General features: G+C 40.4%; 1 protein-coding gene across 2 annotated transcripts; it reads right to left on the bottom strand.

The window, feature by feature from the left end:
* Nucleotides 1-462: 462 nt before the first annotated feature.
* Nucleotides 463-24,437, bottom strand: TLR7 (toll like receptor 7). 2 transcript variants are annotated; one of them, XM_054470735.1, is made up of 3 exons: nucleotides 24,250-24,437; nucleotides 23,792-23,892; nucleotides 463-5,961 (listed from the first exon to the last, which is right to left on the bottom strand). In XM_054470735.1, exons 2-3 carry the CDS (start codon nucleotides 23,792-23,794, stop codon nucleotides 2,815-2,817), a joined length of 3,150 nt encoding a protein of 1,049 aa, XP_054326710.1. In that variant the 5' UTR covers nucleotides 23,795-23,892; nucleotides 24,250-24,437; the 3' UTR covers nucleotides 463-2,814. The 2 variants fall into 2 exon arrangements, with proteins under 2 accessions (XP_054326710.1, XP_054326711.1); XM_054470736.1 differs by lacking the exons at nucleotides 23,792-23,892; nucleotides 24,250-24,437 and adding an exon at nucleotides 8,597-8,640.
* Between the last annotated feature and the right edge of the window lie 138 nt (nucleotides 24,438-24,575).

The raw sequence follows: 24,575 nt of genomic DNA, 5'->3' as shown, positions 1-24,575 counted from the left end.
AGTGTTCCTGCTTACTGAGCATGTGCAGCAGAGGCGGAGGAACAATTCCAACCTCAACTCCACCCCCACGTTAAAATTGGGCCATAAATAACTAGCAGGATGTGCAACCTGGTCCTCTTGTTCACCCGAGTTAGGATGAGAAGGAGGAAGTAAATAGAAAGCATGTCTCCTGGGAGGGGGAAAGGCATTATAAATAAGAAGAGTGTGTGTCCTTGCTATCCCCATCACAGCTTCCCTGGAGATGGGCACAAGTTACTCACACTCTCAGGTTGCTACATCCCCTTGCATACTCTATATTCCTTGGCCACATGTAAGAGATGATCTGGACCTAAAAGAGTATCCAGACAGATGGAGCTGGAAGTAGACCTGCAAATGGGGCCGAGACATCCTGACTCAGGGTCAGGGCTACAATCAGACTCATCCTCTCTCTCCTCTACAAACTGCAGACACTTGTTTGGCCTTTTTCTCATCCATAACATTTGCCCTGCCAAGTGCCTCCCTTGGCTTGGATTCTAAAAATGCCAAGTCTTGCTAAGGTGTAGTATCTATCTGAAGAGAAAGGACACTCCCTGGCCAAGTCAAGGTTGAAAGGGGCTTGGACCAAGGCTTGATGGTGGAAGCGGAATTCATGGAGAATCTGGGAGTTCCTTCTGGGGCGGAGCCAACCAGAGGCCAGTCAGCAGAGAAGCCCCACGTTCAGAGCTTTGTGGGGACCGTCTGTGAACAGCTCCAGTCCTACAAAACTGCACTGAGGGCCCTCAGAAAGTTAGAAGAATGACATGTCAAGATTACCAAAGAATTCAGATAAAAACCATCTGTTGGTGTGCTGTTATTTTCCTACAACAAACCACTGTACTTAACCTCATGTCAAAATACTCTGTGGTTTCTGAGTTGCATTATTTTCAGTTTCCCTTCCTCTTGATCCATTTCAGAAGATGTTTAAATTGTCTTCAAGTGATTTTATGTGTATATGTGTTTTAATAGAAGACAATTTATAATGACCAAAAGCTGATTTTTTAATGCCATTATCCTTGATCTCACGGAAGAAGAACGGAAACTATGAAACACAATAAAGCTTACAGAAGTTGTGAAATAGTTGACTCCAGCAATTTAATTACCTCTCTATTTATTCCAGAGATTGATTTGGGAATTTGTGACCCTTATTGATTAAATGTCCTTTGGAAAGAATTCATATAGTGTGTACTCACAGGTAAAGTAAAGCCTTTGGCATTGCCACATATGAGGAAAATACGACATCTCCAATCTAAGGCTTGAACACATGCATGCTGTTTTCCAAATGGCACAAACACCTTTGTAGATCACTTCTTCCATGAAATAAAGCAAATTGGTCAGGTTTCAATCTTTGAACTCATGAATTTATACCCAGTTGAAAGTACAGGCATCTTAAGAATGTCTTGGTTCTTTCTGTTGTTTTTGAATCTGATAGCTGAAGTTCAAAACTGAAGCTTTCTCAATGTGAAGGTCTATAAACTTTGGTTTCTTCTCCCACCCTCCAGCAAAAAGTGAAAGGAATCCATATAATTGGCATTCAAATAATTGTCATCTCTGATAAAACTATAAATAAATACACACTCTTGGAGTCCTCCTTTAGGGTTTACCATCAAAACCATCTAACGTTGCTGTATCAAGTGTGCAGATACTTACAAATATACGGCATTAGTTAACAAAACAGTTTGAAAGATATTGGATGAGGAAATTTTACTTTGGATACAGTACTTTGCAGTGCAGATAAAAACATTTAAGCAGGTAAATTATCAAAGGTAGAGAATATCACTTTGTATAAAGGCAGATCATTTAAATATTTTTCTATTTGTAGGTGGACCATATCCATTTATGGTAAGGATGTGTCTTTCTTTCTCACTGTTTCCCCATGGAACCCAGGAGCAGGCCCAAGGGAAAAGAGCAGGAAGCACTGAAGCAGCAACCACCTGTGTGGTGCCCACACTCGATCTGCACAGAACGGGGCCCTGGATGACACGGAAGCAATTGGTTAAGAAGCTGACTGGGTTTTTTTGTGTTTTTGTTTTTTGTTTTTTGTTTTTTTGTTTTTTTGAGACAGTCTAGCTCTGTGGCCCAGGCTGCATTGCAGTGGCGTGATCTCGGCTTACTGACACCTCCACCTCCTGGGTTCAAGCGATTCTTCTGCCTCAGCCTCCCAAGTAGCTGGGATTACAGGCACCTGCCACCACACCCAGCTAATTTTTGTATTTTTAGTAGAGACGGGGTTTCACCACGTTGGCCAGACTGGTCTCAAACTCCTGACCTCTTGATCCACCCGCCTTGGCCTCCCAAAGTGCTGGGATTACAAGCATGAGCCACCATGCCCGGCCAGTTGACTGGTTTTTTATTTCACTAAACTAACTCTAGTACATTTTGGTCTCATACAGAGGGAGCTTGAGCTTTTTTTTTTTAACCCTATTTCTGTATGTACCAGTACTTTTTAAGGGTAGAAATGCAGTTCTTCTCAATGTCATGATTGTGTGTATATTTAATCATCACAATTACAGGAGAATCAGAGCCCCATGTTTTTTACTTGCCACTGTTTTACAAGAGCTGAGGTGAGAGACTCAAGTGCAAATAGAGACACAGAGAGATAAGAAAGAAGACTTGATGCATTATGTAAACCCCATCTTTCCAACTCCTGTGACAGACGTTGGTGACTCGCCTGAAATATGGGCAATCTCATTTCTTGAAGAATTTCAAAACACGCTTTTGGTGTGATATATATGAAAACAATTTAAACAGCCAGGCCTCTCCTTGGTAAGCTAGGCAGTTGTGTTTTGCAAAGAAGGGCTAGACCATTTCCTTGAACACCTGACTATAGGCCACATGATTGTCCGTGGCCAGGGCGTTCTTTAGACACTGCCAGAAGTATGGGTGAGCTTGCGGGTTTGTTGGCCACTCAAGGACAGAACTCCCACAGAGCCTTTTCCGGAGCTGGAGGAACTTGGACTTCTGAAAGGGCTTCTCAAGAAATATCAAGATAATCACATCAACTTTTTCATCCATGAGCCTCTGATGGGACAAGTAAAATGCTATCTTAAAGTTTTCAGTCTTTGCATACTTGTCTGTCATCACAAACACTGTCTTTTTGCTAAGCTGTATGCTCTGGGAAAGGTTTTCCAGAACTGGCTGCCCTGGTAACCAGTCCCTTTCCTCGAGACATAAATTAAAATGTTTCTCTCTTGGGTCTTCCAGTTTGGCCACCAGCTCAGCCAAAACCCACTCTGTCACAGCTGGGTCTTTAGTGTCATACACAATAAAAGCATCATAGCAACAGTCTGGTGATATTAGACGCTGATACCCCTTTATCTTGGCCTTACAGAAATGGTAAATATACCACACATCCCAGAAATAGAGGTGACTTGCTGTCATCATCACCATGAGAAAGAGAGATACAGATATGGAAAGTGAGAACAGAATCAGGTTAGTCAGATCTAACTCACAGGTATACAGATCCAGGGAGACCACACTCTGGCCCTTGTGTGCTCCTGGCCCCACACAAGTCACATCTGTGGCCAGGTAAGGAATAGTCACCTCCGTATGGTTAACCCACCAGACAAACCACACAGCATCACAGGTGCACAGAAACCGATTATGATGCAAAAGCAACATCTTCAGATTGTTGAGGACATTTTCTGGGAAGCTGGTCTTTTGGATCATCTGGATTTTATTTGAGCTGAGATCCAGATATCGCAACTGGAAGGCATCTTGTAGAAAATACTTCGTCAGACTCCTGATTTGATTATTCTTAAGAATCAGATTCTTGAGGCTTCTGGAACAGTTGGATAATCTCTCAGGGACAGTGGTCAGTTGGTTGTGGCTGAGGTCCAAAGTTTCCAGGTTCTTTAGACACTGGAGTTTCCTCCAAATGAAAGATTTGAGCCCATTTTTGGCCAAAGAGAGATTCTTTAGATTTGGAGGCATACCATCAAAAACTCCAGAAGGCAAGAAACTTAGGGAATTTTTAGAGATGTCTAATTCCTCTAATTTTAGCAGATTCTTGAATAATTGTAAGTATCTGTTATCACCATCTCTCCATAAAACATCTAAGTGATTTCCTCTGAATTCCAGAGTTCTAAGAGACTCACTCTCCATGGTCCTGCTGGTGGAGGAAGAGATGTCATTGTCGTTCATCATCAGTTTCTGCAGAACCTTTAGGTTCTTGGTAAAGTTTAGCATATGAGTAATTCCTTCTGATTGAAAATAATGGCTATTACTGCTTATATCCAGAACTTCCAGTTTGTGAAGCTCTTCAAATGCTGTTGAATGGAGTAAATCAAGCCGGTTGTTGGAGAAGTCCAAATATCTCAGCTCTGCTAAAGGTTGGAATTCACTGCCATTAAGAGTTTGGCTAATGAGATTTCCTGACAAGTTCAGGCATTTGAGGAAAGAAAGATGCTGAAAATCAGAGGACTTGACAAAAAATATACTATTTTTACTTAGATCCAAGGTCTGCCCATACTTGTAGCAGCTTTCATTAACAGACATGAAAGAAGCCTCTTTGTTTTTGAACCTGCAACTCCTTGCATACTTATCATATCTGAAATAATGTAATTGTTCCAGGACCTGGGGTTCATAACTTTCTACAGAAGTTCTGGCATTTGAGCAGAAGCCAACTTCACTTGGATCTCCTGAAGGTGATATTTTATTCACTGAAAGATCTATGACTTTCAATCTTTTAAATTGTTTAAACATGCTGAGGTTAGCAATTTTTATAAAGTTAGTGCCAAGATCAAGAACTTCAAGATTTTGAAGATTATGTAATGGCGAGAGGTTAAAGCTTTTCAACTCTTTAAAGACATATCCTCTGATCCGCAGAATTTTCAGGCTTTTCAGTGAAGAAAATGCTTGTGATAGATTCATAGATGCACGATAGACCTGAAGTTCAAAATTGAAAGACAGATCCAATTGGATGAGGTTGGGGAGAAAATGCAGAAATTTAGCATCCCCAATTTCTTTGGCCAAGAAGTTTTGGGACAGATCTAGTTCCTGGAGTTTGTTCATGTTCTTAAACCATCTTGGGGGCACATGCTGAAGAGAGTTACTGTGTAGACGTAAAACTTTTAATTCTGTCAGCGCATCAAAAGCATTTACAGGGATCTGTAGGGGAGAATTATTTTTACACGGCGTACAAGGAAATGGGGCATTATAACAACGAGGGCAATTTCCACTTAGGTCAAGAATTTGTAATTGGTTGAGGTTATTAAAATCATCTTCTTGGATTTTTGCAATCATGTTGTTGTAGAGATATAGTTCTGTTAAAGTAGATGGCAAAACAGTAGGGACGGTTGTGACATTGTTATCTTTCAGGGAGAGCACTTTTAACTTTGTCAAGTTTAGGAAGGCATCTTTTTCTATTGAATATGAAACATAACAAGGATTTCGATAATAACAGTTTTGGCCTAGGTAGAGTATTTCTATGTTGGCCAGTTCTGTTAGATTCTCTTTTCTGATGGAAAAGATGTTGTTGGCCTCAAGGCTGAGAAGCTGTAAGCTAGGCGGAAGGCCCTGCGGTATCTCTAGAAGCTGGTTTCCATCCAGGTAAAGGGATTTTAAATAAGCGAGTCCACTAAAGCTTCTGGGTTTAATCTGCAGCCTCTTGATGCACATGTTGTTTTTTGACCCCAGTGGAATAGGTACACAGTTGCATCTGAAATCGATCTCTACCAGATGGTCCAGTCTGTGAAAGGACGCTGGGGAGATGTCTGGTATGTGGTTAATGGTGAGGGTGAGGTTCGTGGTGTTCGTGGGAATACCTCCAGGAATTTCTGTCAAATGCTTGTCTGTGCAGTCCACGATCACATGGTTCTTTGGAACATCCAGAGTGACATCACAGGGCAGAGTTTTAGGAAACCATCTAGCCCCAAGGAGTTTGGAAATTAGGATTATGTTAAAAAGGATAAGAATTTGTCTCTTCAGTGTCCACATTGGAAACACCTGAAAGTATAAGAAAGAACAAATCATTGTTCTAAAACATACCAAGAATCAGAATTAAAAATTCCCATTTGCTGCCTCTCTTTTGCAACATTTTAAAAATAAACAATTCAGGTCTTATTTTCAACTGTCTAAGCAGCATCCCCAACCCCATGACTGTATTTGTCAGTTACTGAGATTTGCAATTATTTAGTTACATATTTAGCTTTTAGCATCTTAGCTCTTTAGCAAAATAGCTTTCAAGGGGGTAGAAGCAGCATTTTCCTATTCGTTGTTACATGGAACACTAAAATTGCAGAGCCATAGATTCACTGCCAAAGTCTGGAATTTGGAGGGTGAAGAAATGTTAGAATATGGATACACCCATGAAAAATAACACATGAAGACTTTAGTGCAATTTATGTCGACCTGCTATACCTGACCTGGTACACATTACATGAGTCTTTCATAATATTTGAGTCTCAGAATATTCTAAGATTCCCGTTTTACAAATGAAGACACCGCTCAGCAATATTAACTGATTAGCCCAAGGTTACCCACTAGTAAGTGGCATTTGATTATAAAACATACATTCCTGCCATTCTGGCACTGACATTCTATAATCTGGCTCTTGTCTTGGATTGTTTTTGGAAATAATCTTGCAAATTATCCCCTCCGAGGGGATTTTAGGATGAGCATTTTCCCTACACATTGGGTTTACATTACATACATTTGGAGAGGAGGCAGTAGTAGAGTCAGGGCACTGCCTGGGCGATGCACAATCAGAGGAACCATATAATTGATCCATTAGTATACTTACAAGAATGAAGTGGGGCTGTTAATAATTACACCAAGACTATAGGCATAAACCAAGAGTCTGTCAGGCAAACTGGGACATATGGGAACCTACCCATAAAGATGATTCTTGTGCATCCAGGTTTAGCATGACAGACACTTGGGACCCTAGGGAGAAAGGCCCTAAAAGGGAATATGGGAAGTGCAGAAGAGCTTTAAAAATCACTTTATTACCTTCAACTGGCTCTGCCTTACAGAATGCTTTAACCGTGGACTTGCTCTCAAGTTTCAGGATTTCTAGCAATGTCTACTCCAGAACACTGGTTTTAGTTTAGTACTTATGCATGGAGTGGTCCAGCCTGTGTCTCTACCATAGGGATCTAGCTCAGTTAATGCTTTTATCTTCCCAAGTGACTGAATCAACCAATCATGTTGTTATCTAAGAAACCAAATGCCTACTTCCACCAGATGTGGTGGCTCATGCCTCTAATACCAACGCTTTGGGAGGACAAGGCAGGCGGATCACTTGAGGCCAGAGTTCAAGACTAGCCTGGGCAACATAGCGTGAGACCCTCTCTCTACAGAAAATAAAAAATTAGCTGGGCATGGTGGCACACACCTGTAGTTCAGCTACTCGGGAGGTTGAGTTGGGAGGATCTCTTAAGCCCAAGAGTTTGAGGTTGCAGTGAGCCGTGATCACACCACTGTACCCCAGCCAGGGTGACAGAGCAAGACCCTGTCTCAAAAGAAAAAAAAAGCCTACTTCCCTTAATTCCTCTAATTGGAGGTAAATAAGCAATGTTTTTTCTCCAATGCAAGATGGTTCAGAAGGGCTTTTTCAGGTCTAAAGTTTGTTGAAGTTAGAGGTACAAAATTGTCTCTTCTTCTTGTCACACCCTATCTTTTCCTCCCTATCATTAAAACCATTGAGAGTCCAGCTGACCTCCTTCATTGTTCTTAACATCCTCCTTGCTTTGCGGTTTTAGCTGACATAATATCAGCTGAGACCCCTCTATCCTTGGTCCACTCCAAAGCCTCCTCTCTCACTTTCCCAGTCCACCCTATCTATCAAGCTTCCCAAACCTTAATCAGTCAGTTTCTTGCTCTGAACTCCTTGAAATTGTTTCCCAGGCTCAAGCGATCATCCCACCTCAGCCTCCCAAAGTGCTGAAATTACAGTCATGAGCCACTGCACCCAACCTTCTTATTTTATTTTATTTTTTACAGTATGAGCTGAAGCTTTTTAACATGGCATCCAAAGTCTTCCATAATTTGTCCCCTGTCTACTTGTCTGGCTTACCTGATTGAATTCCTCTGCTAGCCTCACTAGTCGATAAACCCAAGTTCCCTGACTTGCAAGTCCCTCCGTTAGAAGTCCTCTTCCTTACCATTTTCACCCACCAGATTTCTATTTATCCTTTAAGGCTATGTTTCTCAAAAGGAGCACTCAGATACCACAGAATATATGGCAATATGCCAGTGGGTACAGGAAGCCCTTAAATAAAATATGGTACATCTTTCTAGAGCACCAGTCTTTCTCAGAGATTTAGGAAAAATGTTCACTACTCAGGGAGGAGGAGTTGAGTCCAAGATAAGGGGATGGCTATGGTCCCTGATAATAGGATTTTATAGTCCCTGAATAGGATTTGTATGGTTATAGGATCCCAGGCCCTGGACCCAACCCCTGGCTATGCTTTTGTCCAAAGACATAATGGGTTCATAGATCCCACTATCACGAGGCAATTGGTAATGCTGCCCAGAGTGATATTGTAAAGCAGAGAGGGGAGTTGTACTTCAGAGGGGGCCGAGATGGATAAATGACAATCATGAACCAGGTCCCTCTTCCCATCCCATTCCCATGTACCTAAATGAGATCCTGGGAAGAAGTGGGAGGATCGCTGAATTGAGTTAAAAACATGAAGTGATTGAGACAGCAGTCCTCATACTGCGTTTCCGAGGATGTGCCTAGTTTAAGTGTTTTCGTGATCAGGGAAAATGGAGGCTGTAAAATGAAGGAAGTTTAGTTGTAGAAAAATAAAGTCACCTTCACCAGTGGTGTGATGATAAACGTTTAACAATAAGCTTTCCCTGATTTGTTGTCTTGATTTGTAGCATTTGTCAATTTCTATAGTGTAAATATTCCCTCCATGGCCAATTTCAAGTGGGGTCCAGCACACCACTGGCCTTAACACACCTGAGATAATGATTGTGAAATTTTTAGCCTCTACACACTGACATATTATAAATTAGAATGCAAATTAATCAGAAAACCTCCCCCACCCCCCACTTATTTCTAAATTTTTTTCTCGCACCTGTCCACTTTTCTCTTTGACTATTACCACCTCCCAACTCCAATTAGTCATTAGGTCTCATCTGGACCACTATACTAGACTCCAAATTGTTCTCCCTGTTCCCCCTTCTCCTCTATAATTCATTCATCAAACAGCATCAGAGCGTTCTTTATAAACCTGAATCAGATCAACTATAATGTCTTCCTATTACACTTTAAATGAAATCCAAAGTCTTTACCATTGCTTATATCAAGGGTGTTCTGACTTCAGCCTACCTCTCTGACCTTGAGCCATCTTTCCCCTCCTTTACCACATATCAGCCATCTGGTCTGTTTTCTGTTCTGCATTCAAGCCAGCCTTGTAAACCACCACAGTCTTGGCACTTGCTGTTTCCTCTTCCTGAAATCATCTTTCTGCTCCTCTTCCCACAGCCCGGTCATTACCACCCCTTAGTTGCCTATTCAAGTGACACATCCTCAGAGAGGCTTTCCCTGGCCAACTTATCTAAATATCTTCTCATGTAAGAATAGTGATAATAGTAATAGTAGTTAACTTACGTAGCACTTACCATATGCCAGGCATCATTGTAAGTGTTTTCCATATATTCATTCATTTAATCCTCACAATAATGGATACTACAGGTCTTCAATCCCTTATCCAAAACCTTTGGTGCTACATGTGTTTTGGAATTCAGAATTTTTCAAATTTTAGAAGGTAATACACTACATGTACCCTCAATTTTGTAATACCTATTGAGGCCTGGGGCAGCATTCCATAATCAAACACACAAAATTTCTGCAGTGACATATAGGATTGTCCACTCTAAGTGGAATTATTTAAAAAAAAAAGAATAAATAACTCAGTTATTTATTATTTATTAAAAAGAATAAATAACTCAGTTTATTATTTATTAAAAAGAATAAACTCAGTTTATTATTTATTAAAAAGAAATAACTCATTTATTATTTATTAAAAAGAATAAATAACTTCAGTTCAGGTCAAGATCTACCTCCAAATGCATTCAGATCATATTATGTTTGCAATCAACTGAGTTAGGACAAAGCTTTCAGTTTTGGGTTTTGGAATTATAGACTACTATTATTATTATTATTATTATTATTATTATTATTATTATTATTTGAGACTGAGTTTCGCTCTTATTGCCCAGGCTGGAGTGCAATGGCATAATCTTGGTTCACTGCAACCTCCACCTCCCGGGTTCAAGCGATTCTCCTGCCTCAGCCTTCCAAGTAGCTGGGATTACAGGTATGCGCCACCAGGCCTGGCTAATTTTTGTATTTTTAGTAGAGACGGGGTTTCACCATGTTGGTTAGCCTGGTCTGGAATGCCTGACCCCAAATGAACCACCCACCTCGGCCTCCCAAAGTGCTGGGATTACAGGCATGAGCCAACATGCCTAGCCTAGACCTCTATTATTATCTCCATTTTACAGATGAGTCAACTGAGGCACAGAGAGGTATATGCACTCTGTAACTGACTACCCTGTTTGATTTCGGTCATAGCCCTTACCACAGTCAGAAATTATCTTGATGATTCATGTTGCTTATTCGTATGATGTCTATTCTGTACAAGAATGTAAGCTGCAAGAGGGTAGGGCCTCTTGTGGTCTCATGTAAAACAATACCCGGCACTTAATTAGGACCTCGTTATGTTTGTGAGATACATGAATGAAAGAATGAATGCCTGCATAAATGAATCGTGAAGTAAAGAAAAATGAGAAAAATTTCTCCTTGGAGTAGGTTCCTTCAGTCTATACTCCCAGACTAAGCAGAGGTCAGATTTCTGTCTCTTCTGTCTGCCCAGGGATTCCTTGGGGGAAAAGGTTTAAGAAGCTCTGTTTTCATAATATCTCATTCAAAAACACTTTCTTCAAAAAACCTTCTGGGATCAAAGCAGACAGAAGTAATCACCCCTCCTCTCATCTCCTACTGCACTTATTACACGTGAGGTTGTGAAAAGCACTCTGGGTGGAGGGTTGGAAGAACTGGGTTCTAGTCCTCTCTTGGTAGTTCATTACCCATATGCCCCTCTGAGGCAGGTTCTGTGCCCAGTAGAAGATACCCTGCAAAAGAATGATGGACACAGAAACAACAATATGGGACACACCAAGGACCCAGCCAGTGGATATTAGAATTCTAATATGTATCTACTGACTCATATTCATTCTTTCATTTGACAGATACGTGTTGGATGCCTACTAGGAGCAGGAGACACAAAGTCTCTGCCCTTAAGGAGCTCAAAATCCTGTGGAAGGGAGAAAAAAAAATACATATGTAAAATACAATGTAGAAAGACCATTAGTTCCTTCCAGACAAGATGCTGCCACTTGTATATGTGTAGCTGAACTGTACGTTGTTCTTATTCCAGGTGATAGTTATTGATTTTTTTTATCCTTAATTTTGATTTTGATCCTGAATTTTGATACTCTCAATTCTTTTTTATCCCCATAGAGTCCAGAGATTGCTACACATCTCTCAACATGTTTTCTGCCTTTCTGTCATCTCATAATGACAGAACCTCCATTTGTAGTTGGGCATATACCACTCTGAAAAATAATTGTATCTCCCAGACACACTTGCAGCTAAGTGTGGTTATATGACTAAGTGATACCCAATGAAATTTGGGAGGAAGTGAGGTGTACAGTTTCCGGGACATGTCCTTAAACAGTGGGGCAGTTCCCCTTTCTCCTGTCTGCTTCCACCTGGCTTCTTGTAATGTGGATGTTGTAGCCAGCCATCTTGGGCAATGCACATGAGAAAAATGAGCTAGGGATGGTACAGCAACCAGGTAGATGACGTAGATGACCCAGAGCATCCAGATCCTTCCTTATATGACCTCAGAGAGCAGAGCAGAAATAATGGCTCGGAACTGCTGACTGCCAAGAGTTTATGAGAAATCAAAAAATTGTTATGCTAAGCCAATGTCAATTGGATTTTCTATTGCACAAATGCAAACCTAATTTTAACCAGTATAGAATTTGGAAATAAGTTACTGTCCATGAGCGAACCTAAAATATGTGATGTGGATGTCATCAGGCTATTGGGAAGACTCAGATATCAGAGGCTGGAAAGCTGGGTGGCCCATATTATGCCATCACAAGATATCTGATAAAACTGTCACCTATGCTATCTTGGAGGGCAGAACACATGCCAACTGTGACTTTACTCTTAGGCGAAATGATTTGGCAATATTCATAATGATGTTGGTGGCTTCTTACTGTTTTTAGCAGTCTTACAAGAGAAATGAAATAGGACTGAAGTTAGCCATTCTGCAAGCAGAGCTAGAAGGAAATACAGTTTTGCTCTGGCTGCAACTCTACACTTTACATTGAGTAAGACATCCTGAATTTTAAGGCTTTGCAGGGTTGAAAAAGCCAACTTCTACTATAGTTTACCCCAAAATAAAGCAGATTTAATGGATACAGACAAAGTAGCAACTTAGATTAATTAAGTGTACGCCCATGTACATTTTCTAAGCACTTCCCATTAAGCATTTTCTAGTAGACAATGAAAGCCAGTCCAGGGCAAAAAATCTGATTGAAGAGTGTGGCCTTCCCCTTGACTCATGCAGCCTCAGGGTAGTTGATTCAATTGAGAGAGGGGAGCACTGACAAAGCATAGAGTCTTTAGACTTCAGACTGTCTAGAGCTGCTCTAATGCCATAGTCACATGTGGCTCCATAAATTTAAATTAATTAAAATTCAATCTCTTAGTCACACTAACTATATTTCAAGGTCTCAAAAAGCCACATTAGGCTAGTGGCTGCTGTATTCAAGGGTACAGATAGAGAACATTTTCATCATTGCAGGAAGTTTTATTAGATAACATTAGTCCAGACCAACAAGTCAGCAAACTTATTCTGTAAAGGGCCAGATGGTAAATATTTTAGGCAAAATTGAGGATATTATGGAGGTACTTAAATAACCGTTTAGAATGTAACTAATTGGAATAGTAAAACCCATTCTTAGCTCACAGGTCATTAAAAAACAACAACAACAACAACAACAACAACAGGTAGTGGGACAGATTTAGCCCACAGGTCATACTTGGCAGACCCCTGGTCTAGACCAAACCTTAGGCTGTGATAAACTTGTGCATGGAATTAGTTCTAAGCAAATTCATTCCAAGTCTATATTATTTAATGCTTATCCCAATTCTAAGAGATATGCTCATTTACAATTAGGAAAGTGAAATTAATGCTGAGGTGAGACCTAGGTGATTGAGACAGAGCTGGCATTCTTAGCCACTCTGCTATTCTACTTCTCGAGATGTCAACTCAGTCATCTGCCCCTATAGATGGAGAACACTTTGAGGTCCAGAAACCTTTTTTGTCTTTACATATACTCCATCATTAGGATGCCCGCCACATAGTGAGTGCAAGCTAAATATTTGCTGAGTAAACCAAGGCTTTGAACTTTCTTAAAATCCCATAGAAGATTCACATTATACTAGTATAAATAGTAAGGTTTTTTTCCCTGAAGATCACATTTTTCACAAGGTGACAAGGAGAGACCAGGAGGGTTTGGGGCCTCTGAAGGAAGGATTGAAGTGGGGAGCATGCCACAGAAGAAACGAGGATGGTATCATTGGAAGGGCATGGGAAGTGGAGCTGCAGACGGACTCTTTCATAATCCTTTTTCTCAGACGCTCTGTCCCTTTGAACCTGAAACGCCAGTGAAAGCACAGAGCTCGTTTATCTCTTGTGGGAAGAGTCACAGTCAGGATGGGGCTGCCCTTGTCCTATGCTCAATAGTTGAGCCCAAGCCCACTGACCCTTGGAATGCTTTATGCCAAACAAAACATCTCTCGGCTCTCCACACTGGCTGAACGGGAAGCCTGGAATTGAGAGATCCCAGCAAGTTTGCATTCCAAGATCCATGCCAGAAGGAAGATTAACTGCAATGAGAAAGCTGGGCTCTGATCGAGCAGGTGAGGGAGAAAAATGAACTCACTATTTATTAGAATAGTAAAACCCATTCTTAGCTCACAGGTTGAAAAAAAAAAAAAAAAGCAGGTGATGGGACAGATTTAGCCCAGAGGTCATAGTTGGCAGACCCCTGGTCTAGACCAGACCTTAGGCTGTGTTAAACTTGTGAATGGAATTAATTCTAAACAAATGAACAAAGTGTTTCTAAATCTGTTATTTAAAGAGAAAGTATACCTAAAAGACCATCTAGAGAAGATGACTTAAAAGTGTGAAATATTCCTTTATTCCAATGGAAATTTCCTTCAGTGTAGAAATTTCTCCTTTCAAGCCATTGGAAACTACCTGCTTCAGACTTAAGCTGGAACCTTAGCTTCAACTATCGTTATTTTGAGATTTAAGGGTTCAGCATCAAGCCAGGTCTGTTTTGTCCATCTGATACAAATAATCTATGTTATTTTGTTTTGCTTCCATTTTTTTTTCTTTGTAATGATTGCCTAAAGACATGCATCTTTTAGTAATTTGATTTGTAAAATAGCATAGTATACCATGATAGGTCTGGCTTTGGTAATGAATCATAGCTAATTACACATGCAAATACACTGGGTAAATTTGGATGCTCAATTAGCAAACTAATTATTGTAAAAATGGGAATGGGTGAGTTCATACACACAGGTGTTTCTATTTTCTCAATAAATCATCTCTTTAGTTAAAATGGAAAATACAGAATTTATATTGGACAGCCATCAGACCATGATTTGTGTATTTTTTAAAATAATGGCTGCCTTTTATTACTTATGGTGTGCCAGGTTCTAAGGCAGACTTGATGTTTATATTACATCATTGATCCCTCGCACTGAAATTGAAAGGCCATATAAATATTCTCATTTTACTGATGAGGAAGCAGAGATCAGACAGGCAATTTCAAACCAAGATTCAGACTCATTGTTGACCAATTCTATTCAAGTTGCCTTACACAGCTACAGCAAATGCACTTGGTATAATGTGTGTCTGCATTTTGATTAATTTCCTTTTCAGTTCAAGTATTCTTGGTACTCTAATGTTTCTATTTTGTGCTACTTAGGGGTTTTGGGGCATAGAGAAATTGGTTTGTTTTTATAGGAAAAATTTACAAGTATTAAAAAATGGTGGCTGGGCACACTGGCTCACACGTGAAATCTCAGCACTTTGGGAGGCCAAGGCGGGAGGATCACCTGAGGTCAGGAGTTTGAGACCAGCATGGCCAACATGGTGAAACCCCGTTTCTACTAAAAATACAAAATTAGCCGGGCATGGTGGCATGCACCTGTAATCCCAGCTACTCAGGAGGCTGATGCAGGAAAATTGCTTGAACTCGGGAGGCAGAGGTTGCAGTAAGCCGAGATCATGCCACTGCATGGGTGACATGTCTGCCTGGGTGACAGAGCAAGACTCTGTCTCAAAAAAAAAAAAAAAAAAAAAAATGGTGTGTTTATGTTTTGAGTGGGACCAACTTGAGGGAGAAAAAAGAAAGATATTTTTAAGATGATTTTTTAAATGAATTGCATCCAATGTCCACTGTATTAGTCTGTTCTCACGCTGCTAATAAAGACATATCCGAGTTTGGGTAATTTATAAAGAAAAAGAGATTTAATGGACTCACAGTTCCACATGACTGAGGAGGCCTCACAATCATGGTGGAAGGTGAAGGAGGAGCAAAGTTACGTCAGGCAAGAGAGCATGTGCAGGGGAACTGCCGTTTATGAAACCATCAGATCTCATGAGACTTATCCACTATCATGAGAACAGCATGGGAAAAACCTGCCCCCATGATTCAATTACCTCCCACTGGGTCCCTCCCACAACACGTGGGGATTATGGGAGCTACAATTCAAGGTGAGATTTAGGTGGGGACACAGCTAAACCATATCATCCAGCAATGTTACATTAGGGCAGTTTGTGAATTTCGAAATTTAAAGGCTCATTGAGCTTTGTCTCCATAATGAATTATATGCTCACGCAGTCATTCAACAAACATTGAGAATCTGCTCTGTGCAAGGTACTGTGTTAGACAAAGTAGGGAAATGATGATGAGTCAAACACCATTCCTGCTCAATTAGGAACCAAATACCTCTGCTGGTCTATCATCAGAAGCTGTGTGTATCTCTTGAGGACAGAACTCTCTCTCTGCTGTCAGGGAAATCTATGGTGAGAAAAAACAATAGATTGTGGGGCAAGGGCTAAATCAGGCCTAAAGGTAACACTGCTTTCCCACTCTTCAAACAAAAGTTTGAATAAACAACTCTTCAAGGTGGCAAAACCTATCCACCTGGATGCATTATTTTGATGGCAGGACTGAAGCCCATATTCAAGATTGAATTTTACTGATTTTAGATCTGTATTAGATTGCTACCATAATATTTACAGTTGTAGAGATCGGATTACTAACAGGAAAAAAAAACATTTACCAAGCTGTTTTTAACTTCACGCTTTCCAAATAGCATTTTTATCTTCAAAACTTTGTAAACTTGTAAGAGATGTCTGGTTGCAATCAGAGGAGAGAGAAGGACATGTATATAACTGGGAACTATTAGATGGAAAAAATGAGGAAGTGAAGGTAAGTGGTTTGTGTCTTGTGACAAGTTAGAAGAAGACTGGGATTAGTCTGATTTCTCCTCGTGTTTATTTATTCTAGGGGTTAGCACCATGTGAACTGAAAGTCAGATTTGTTTTCAGTCTCTCTGTCTGCTACAGGGCTACCAACTGAATTATCCTGAACCTTGACTTTCTCATCTGCAAACTCTGGAGTTTGGCTAACTGACCTTAATGGTCCTTTTCTATTGTGCTTGTTCTATGCCTCTAGTGGTTGGTGTAGAGCCCCCTGAAACTTATCTGCCAGGGTCTGTCCTCAGCTGGGAGCCTTCATAACCCCCTGGAACCTCAGGCTGCTGCTGTTTCAAAATGGTCCATGCAAAGCTTCAAACCACCATAAACCTTCTAAGAATTCCATAGAGGGAGGAAAAAAGTAACTAGTACATGTTTTGTTTTGTTTTTCTTTAAAGTAAGCATTATATGTCTTTATTATTTATTTATTTATTTATTTTGAGACAGAGTCTCACTCTGTCGCCCAGGCTGGAGTACACTGGCCGGATCTTGGATCACTGCAACCTCTGCCTACCCGGTTCAAGTGATTCTCCTGCCTCAGCCTCCTGAGTATCTGGGATTACAGACACCCGCCACCACTCCCAGCTAATTTTTGTATTTTTAGCAGAGACAGGGTTTCACCATGTTGGCCAGGCTGGTCTCAAACTCCTGACTTCAGGTGGTCTGCCTGCCTTGGCCTCCCAAAGTGCTGGGATTACAGGCAAGAGCCACTACGCCCGGCCTTATATGTCTTTAGATAAAACTATTTTGCTAGTTTGATTCAGCTCTCTGAAATAGTAAGAATAGGAAGAATTACATGACAATCCATCGATTTGAGAGAATGGTTAAAAATGGGAAACTACCAATAGTAAAATATCAAATGTCCCTTAAAAAGAATGTGGTAGAGCTGTGGGTATTGACATAAAAAGCTATGCATGATCTACTACTAAGTTACAAAAAATAAAGGGGATTTTTAAAGCAGCATTGAAATAACATATAGCATATAATGCCTTTATGATAAATATATATGCATATATTTGTATTTGCAGAGAAAAGTAGGAAAGAATACACAAGAAACCTTTAATAGCAATTTCTTCTGGGCAGTGGTATAAAGGGACCTTCCCTGGGGAGAGGGGGACTTCTATTTTTATGTTATACCCTTCTCTACTCTTTGACTTTTTATCATAAATAATATGTATTGTTTTTTATTAAAACTTTTAAAATCAAATTACAGAGGAAATAAGATCTCATTGTAACAACGTAGAAGGAAATTGTGAAAAAGGAAAAATTCAACAAGCATTTATTGATGCCTGCAACATGCCAGGTACTCTTCTAGGTGTTTGGGACATCAGTGGACAAAATAGAAAAGATTTCCACTCGACTATAGCTTATGTTCTCTAAATAATAAGCACAAAAATATATAACTGTCAGAAATGATATTGCATGTCAAGTGATAAGTGTTACTGAAAAAGAAAACAGGGCAGAGTGAAAAGGATCAGGAATGTGGGGTAGGACTGTGATGATAAATAGGGCAGCTTGGATAGGCATCATTAAGAAGTTGATATCTAAACAAAGACCTCAAGGAAAGGAGAAAGTCATCCATACAGACGTCCAGGGGAAATGCATTCCAGACAGATGAATTAGCCTAGAGCAAAGGCCCCAAGGTGAAAACATGCTAGAATAGTCACAAAAATGGCAACGGGCCAATATTGCTGAAGCAGGGGGTGTAGGAGAACAATAGGAGATGAAGTCAGAGAGGGAGTGTCCCTAAGCGTGTTGGGCTTTCTCTACTACCGTTCCATGGATGGCGGTCTCTGCTCTGGGTGGAATGCAGATGCATTGCAAATTTTTGAGCTGACAATCAGTTGGTCTGACTTACATTTGAGAAGGATGCTGGTGGCTGCTGTGTTGAGAATAGACAGTGAGGGGCAAGGGTGAAAGCAGGGAGACTAGTCGAGAGGCTGTTACAGTCATTCAAGCAGAAGTCCCAGGTAGCAGTGCTGGAGGGGGTAAGAACTGGTCGAACATCAGATATGTTTTGAAGGAGTAGCTACATAAAATATGACTTCAAAGTTCTTGGAAGAACATAAGGAGAGGGATTTGGAGACAGCAAACATTTCTAGGAGGTTTCCTGTCAAGAGGATGAAAGACATGGTGGGTAGTTCACAGGCAATACAGCTTTCACCTCGCACGTACTGGCACACACACACACACACTCTCTCTCTCTCCCTGTTTCTCCCTCTCTCCCTTTCTCTCACCCACTTGCTTTGGGGTCCGGAGTCATCACCCTTGTAAGAAGCCTGGCTATACGACAACCACCATATTAGAGAGACCACATGGAGACAGAGACACTTGAGGAGCTGCAGCTGCTTCGGCACCTAGCTATTGAGTCTCCTAGCCCAGGCATCAGACCTGGAGAGTGAGTCTTCAGGTGATTCCAGTCGCAGTCACCGCCTGACTGCCACCCCAAGAGAAACCCTGTGGGAGAGCTGCCTAATGAGTCCAGTCAACTCCTGGACCCATGATAGAAAGCAGTATATGATTGTTGTTGTTTGAAGCCATTGCATTTTGAGGTGATCTCTTACGCAGTGATAGGTAACTGGAACAGGAAGTCAGGCAGGACATATGGGAGCAGATGGTCTAGGTAGGTACACAAGGGGGAGAAAGAGGAGAAAATGGAGAGTCCTCCAAGAGGGTTGGAGAGTTTTCTGGATGGAGAAGTAGAGTGTGATTGCAATAAGGAATTCCCCCACCCACTACACCCCAGCAAAAGAAACCCTCACCTTTCTGTATTGAATTGGCATGCATGCCCTTCCCAGTCTATTATATATTCTTTGCATAGCTATTATCTGGCTACAATGGATTATTTTCAGCAGAATTCTTGGCAAAAGGAAATTTATCTTGAGATGAGACTATTTGAGGCCTGGGGAACGCTTGTATTTTTATAGTGAGTTAAGAAAGTATTTCCTGCTCTCCTGACTCTACTCTTTTACCCAACTAAACCAGTCAGAAAGGTCCCTGGGCACCCCCTGGGCTACAACATGTCAGCCCTGAGAGAACAACAGCCCCATGCACTCAGCTGTTCCTCCAAGCAACTTTCAAGATCACAGAGCAGAAAAAAGCCAAGTTGCCTGAGTTTAAATGGAAATGTTGGGATCTGCATTTCTAAGACAAAGAGTTGCTTGAGCCAAGATGGGTGAGCGAGGGGCTTTCTGTGATGGCGGGGAGCCTGCAGCGGGGGTCTGGGAGAAACCAGAGGGGATGGCTGCCTGGCTGAAGAAAACTGAGAAAGGGCATGGAAGAAGTAAGCAATGGGGGGCAATTGCTGGAAACCTTTGACCTCAAATTCATTGACTTTTTGCCATGTTTATATCACACTGAATTGTTTGGTAACTAGAGATGTGTTGTGTATGTCTCCCTAGAGAATAACCAAGCACTGTGAATAAGGGAAGTTGCTGAAACAGTATTCATTTTATAGACTGAGCCTCTGCTAGGAATTTCCCAAATAGATTATTAACAAATATCCCCTATTTGTGAATTTTGAAATATTTTTAATTTTAGTTTAATCTCTGTAAAGTACAAATACCATGAATATCAGTTTCATTATGTCACCAAAACGTTTAAGTACAAGGATGTAAACCACTTGCTTTTTTTAAAAAAAAGGAGAGAGTTATCATTTACTTCCTATCATTTTAGCCCGACAGACTTAGTTTTCAAACTAAAAGAATAAAAGGATATAAAGTTGTCTTACATAAATTAGGAACTCAACAGCTATTATGCATCACAACAGTCACCAAAGACCATAGGGCTCTCAGACTTATTTGACCTTATACCTTATCCCCTTGTTTTCTATAAGCCCCGGACTGACATACTTTTTCTGTAAAGGGCCAGTTAGTAAATGGTTTAATCTTTGCAGGCCATCAGGTTCTCTGTCACACTACTCAACTCCTTGAATAGTTTGCCATCGTAGTGCAAAAGCACTTATCAACAATATGTAAACAAATACTCAAACAATAAAACCATTTGTAAACACTGAAACTTGAATTGAATGTAACTTTTACATGTCATAAAACAGTAATTTTGCTTTGATATTTTTCAATCTTTTAAAAACAACAATTAAAAAAAAAACCCTTAGCTCATGAGCTGTACAGCAGGTGGGATATAGCCCATGGGCCATAGTTTGCCAACCCCAGCCCTAAACTTTGGTGAGTTTTGGGGATATACATTATTTATTCTTGGGGTACAAAGGTACTGGCTGGTTAATCTGTAATGATTTTTAATTTTAGTACAGCGTTCCAAATTTTTAAATAATCAGATTGTATTAATTTAATAAATGGATTACTTAATAACCTTTTTTTAGCCATAAAGAAATTTCCTACAGGTTAAGAGCAGAATAATGTTTTTACTTTTAAATTTGCTGAACTACTATTGACATTTTGGGAGATGGTCCCTTCTAATGGTAATTTCCCATCCCTACATCTATTTCATGTGGTGAGAAGCATTCTAGTATTAGCCAAGGCTTTATCAGTACAAAAATTTGGTTTTAAATCCTTGTTCTGTCATGTAAGAGCTCTCTGACTTTCATAAATCACTTGACCTCATGAGCCTCTGATTTGCCAACTGTAAAATGGTTATAAAGTAGGGATGTTGAATGAAATTAGAATATGCAACACATGTGTTTATGTAAACCATCATCACAGATTATCCAACATTGAGTAAGCATCTAGTATTTGTCTAGCAGGTGCAGTAAAAACATCAGGAATACACGGTACTTATCCATTTCTAGCTTGCTTTTTTCATTTAACATTATACCATGAGTGCTTTCTTAGGTCATTCAGTATTATTTTAAAAAACATGATTTGATGATTACATAATATTCCATTTAATGAGTCAACTACAATTAATTCACCCCTTCCCAACACAAGACATGATTTTTTTTTTTTTTTTTTTGCCTGGCTGCACTGACTATCTTGGTAAATAGTTTTCCATGTCCATGATCACTTCTTTTTTTTTTTTTTAATTATTTTATTGTTTGTTTTTTTAAGTTCTGAGGTACATGTGCAGGATGTGCAGGTTTGTTACATAGTTAAACGTGTGCCATGGTGGTTTGCTGCACAGATCAACCCATCACCTAGGTATTAAGCCCAGCATGCATCAGCTTTTTTCCCTAATGCTCTCTCCTGCCCCGCCCTCCCCCTACAGGCCTCAGTGAGTGTTGTTCCCCTCCCTGTGTCCATGTGTTCTCATTGTTCAGCTCCCAGTTATAAGTGAGAACATGCGGTGTTTGGTTTTTTTCCTGTGTTAGTTTGCTGAGGATAATGGCTTCCAGCTTCATCAGTGTCCCTGCAAAGGACATGATTTCATTCCTTTTTATGGCTGCGTAGTATTCCATGGTGTATATGTGCCACTTTTTTTTATCCAGTCTCATGGTCACTTCTTTAAGAGTTTCTAAAAGTGTAATCTCTAGATCAAAGGATCTGACATATGACTTAATACAGTTGAATATTTTCCCTATGCTTTTTTGCCTTTTGAATTTCTTATATTGAAAATTATTTTCACGTCTTTTCTTAGAAAAGATATACTATTTCCCCTTTGTACTTGAGTAGGAAGCCATCATATCCAACTTCACCTTTATTGTGTGTGTTCTGGGCTTGGTCTAGGAAGAACAGAAGAGTCTTCAGTACAGCTTTCAGAGCCACCCAAGCTCCTTAACCTCTCAAAGCCCAAGTTTCTTTATCTCTACCTTACAGGGCTACTTTGAGGCCAAAATAGAATCATGTGTATCTAGCCCTCAGCATGATACTTGAGTGGTCAAGAAATGTGAGCTCTCTGTATTACTATCATTCCCATTATGCCACCCCTCAAGGGGCAAAGACAGATGTGGGCATAGGTTTGCATTAAAATAGACATCTGGGTTTCTAGGAAATGAAACCGTAAGCAGTTGTTTCCTTTGTAACAGTAGCCCCATGGTTAATACTTCATTAGAACTTTGACACAGAATGAGCCTAGGAGTCAACATTCGGATCTAGAATGTGTCTGATTTAAGTGACAAAATAATTTCAGAAAAAGGCCCTTGACATCTTTTTCCGACTAAGTTTTGGCATACCTAGTAACTCACACTTGCATCATACCACTTGCAAAGGACTTGAAAGATAATCTATTATTTGAGCCTCACAGTGGTCCTGGAAGGCAACTGGGGAAGGATTCTAATGCCTATTTCGTAGTCAAAGAAATTGAGTTTCAGAGGACTTTGATGACAGGCACAAGGCCCCCCCAACTAGTGACTGGGAGAGCCAGCGCTGACAAAGACTCTCCTTAATTCAACTTAATCAGGCTCCACTACACCCCTCGGCTTCAGCCTTTGGCTTCATGTCCATCTTTGCATTGCCCAGTTTAAGCAGGAATCCTGCTAAGTCATTTTATTGATAATCCACTCCTCTTGGTATGTGATCACCCTCAGTATCTGATCAAATTCCTCATCTCCCACCATCCCCAGGTGAGGTCTGATCACCCTGGCCTGTCTTCAGCAAGAATCCTGTCAGGTCGGTTTAGCCAGAATCCCTTTTACCCTTGATGTTTCCTCTTAGTAATTTTCCATCCACTGACCCCCACTCTACTCCTTGGCCAGAAATCTAAATCTTTACAGTCTTTGGCTCTATTCGGAATTGAGCCCCTTTCTATACTGAGGTCTCTTTCTGCCAATTGCAATAGTCCTGATAGTATCTTTATCTACTGTCCAAATTTAGTTTTCTTTGACAGCACTCAAGCCCGGGGATTTCCCGTATTTTATTGCTATGAGCCTGCCCACACACTTCTATCCACACAGTCATTCAGACAACACCATATGCTGGAAAAAGCACAAAGTAACTTCAGTAATTCAGCAATTTGTTATGGCTTTAAAGCCAAAAATGTAGGCTGAAGAAATGAGATCCATAGAAGCTATGTCCCCAATTCAAACATCTGCTCCTCCTCCCCACAGCACATATTTAATTCTTGCAGGAAGTTGGACAGAGCAAGCGTTGATTAATCTGAAATTGTGAAATGCCCTCTTCATTAATGCCAATTATGAAATATCAGGAAGCACTTTCCCCCAGCAAATAACCTAAGTACAGATTCTTCAGTATTGCTCTTGCCAGCTGGTTTCAGTTGTTTCCACAAAGATTACAGATAACACTTTTTAAGGTTCTCTGAGCTGTTCTTACCATTTTTAGTCTTCTTCCAAAATGGAATGTAGAGGTCTGGTTGAAGAGAGCAGAGCATGAGAGGTGCCAAGATCAGCTGGAGATGGGCCCAATAGCATCAACTAAGAGAAAGAGAAGACACCAAAGTTTACATTTCAAAGACAGCACAATACTGTAGCTTAAAGACATGCTGGGATCATTGCTTTAAAATGCGCTTGAAACATCTATTTACAGTATTTACTTCCTCAAAGCTAGGTAGACTGGAGACATATTCCAGAAAACCATTTCTAACGTTACTGAAAGCCTAACTTTATCTTTGAAGAATTGACATTTTAGACTACCAAATTTTATATTTATATTCTAAAAAAAAATTTTGTGCATATGATTTCGGTTCCCTCTTCTCTCCTCCCCACTTCCTTATAACAGCACATACATCTACCTACTTAAATTATCTATATATGTTCCAATGTTTAAAATACCTTTCTTGATGGCATGGAGTGATCCTATATCTGGAGTCTTCTGAGATGAAGTGATGGGTGGCAGGAAGTGTAGTCACAAAGACTACAGGCAGCCAGCCCTGGAGTTTCCAACTACAAAAATCAGGTCGGGGGACGAGGGAGGAGCATGATTATTTAAGCCACCCCAGATATGGGCTTTGCAAAAGCACTGGGTTCCTCTTATTTCTATCACCACTATTGGGGCAATGTCTTGTCTAAATCCAAACAACTCTGTAGACCAAACTTCTTTCATTTTTATAGCAGGGTTTCTCACCCTCAGCACTATTTACATTTTTGACCAGATAATT

Source organism: Pongo pygmaeus, chromosome X (assembly GCF_028885625.2).
Source record: "Pongo pygmaeus isolate AG05252 chromosome X, NHGRI_mPonPyg2-v2.0_pri, whole genome shotgun sequence".
NCBI classification, from domain to species: Eukaryota; Metazoa; Chordata; class Mammalia; order Primates; family Hominidae; genus Pongo; species Pongo pygmaeus.
This window is presented reverse-complemented; position numbering and strand designations above follow the sequence as displayed.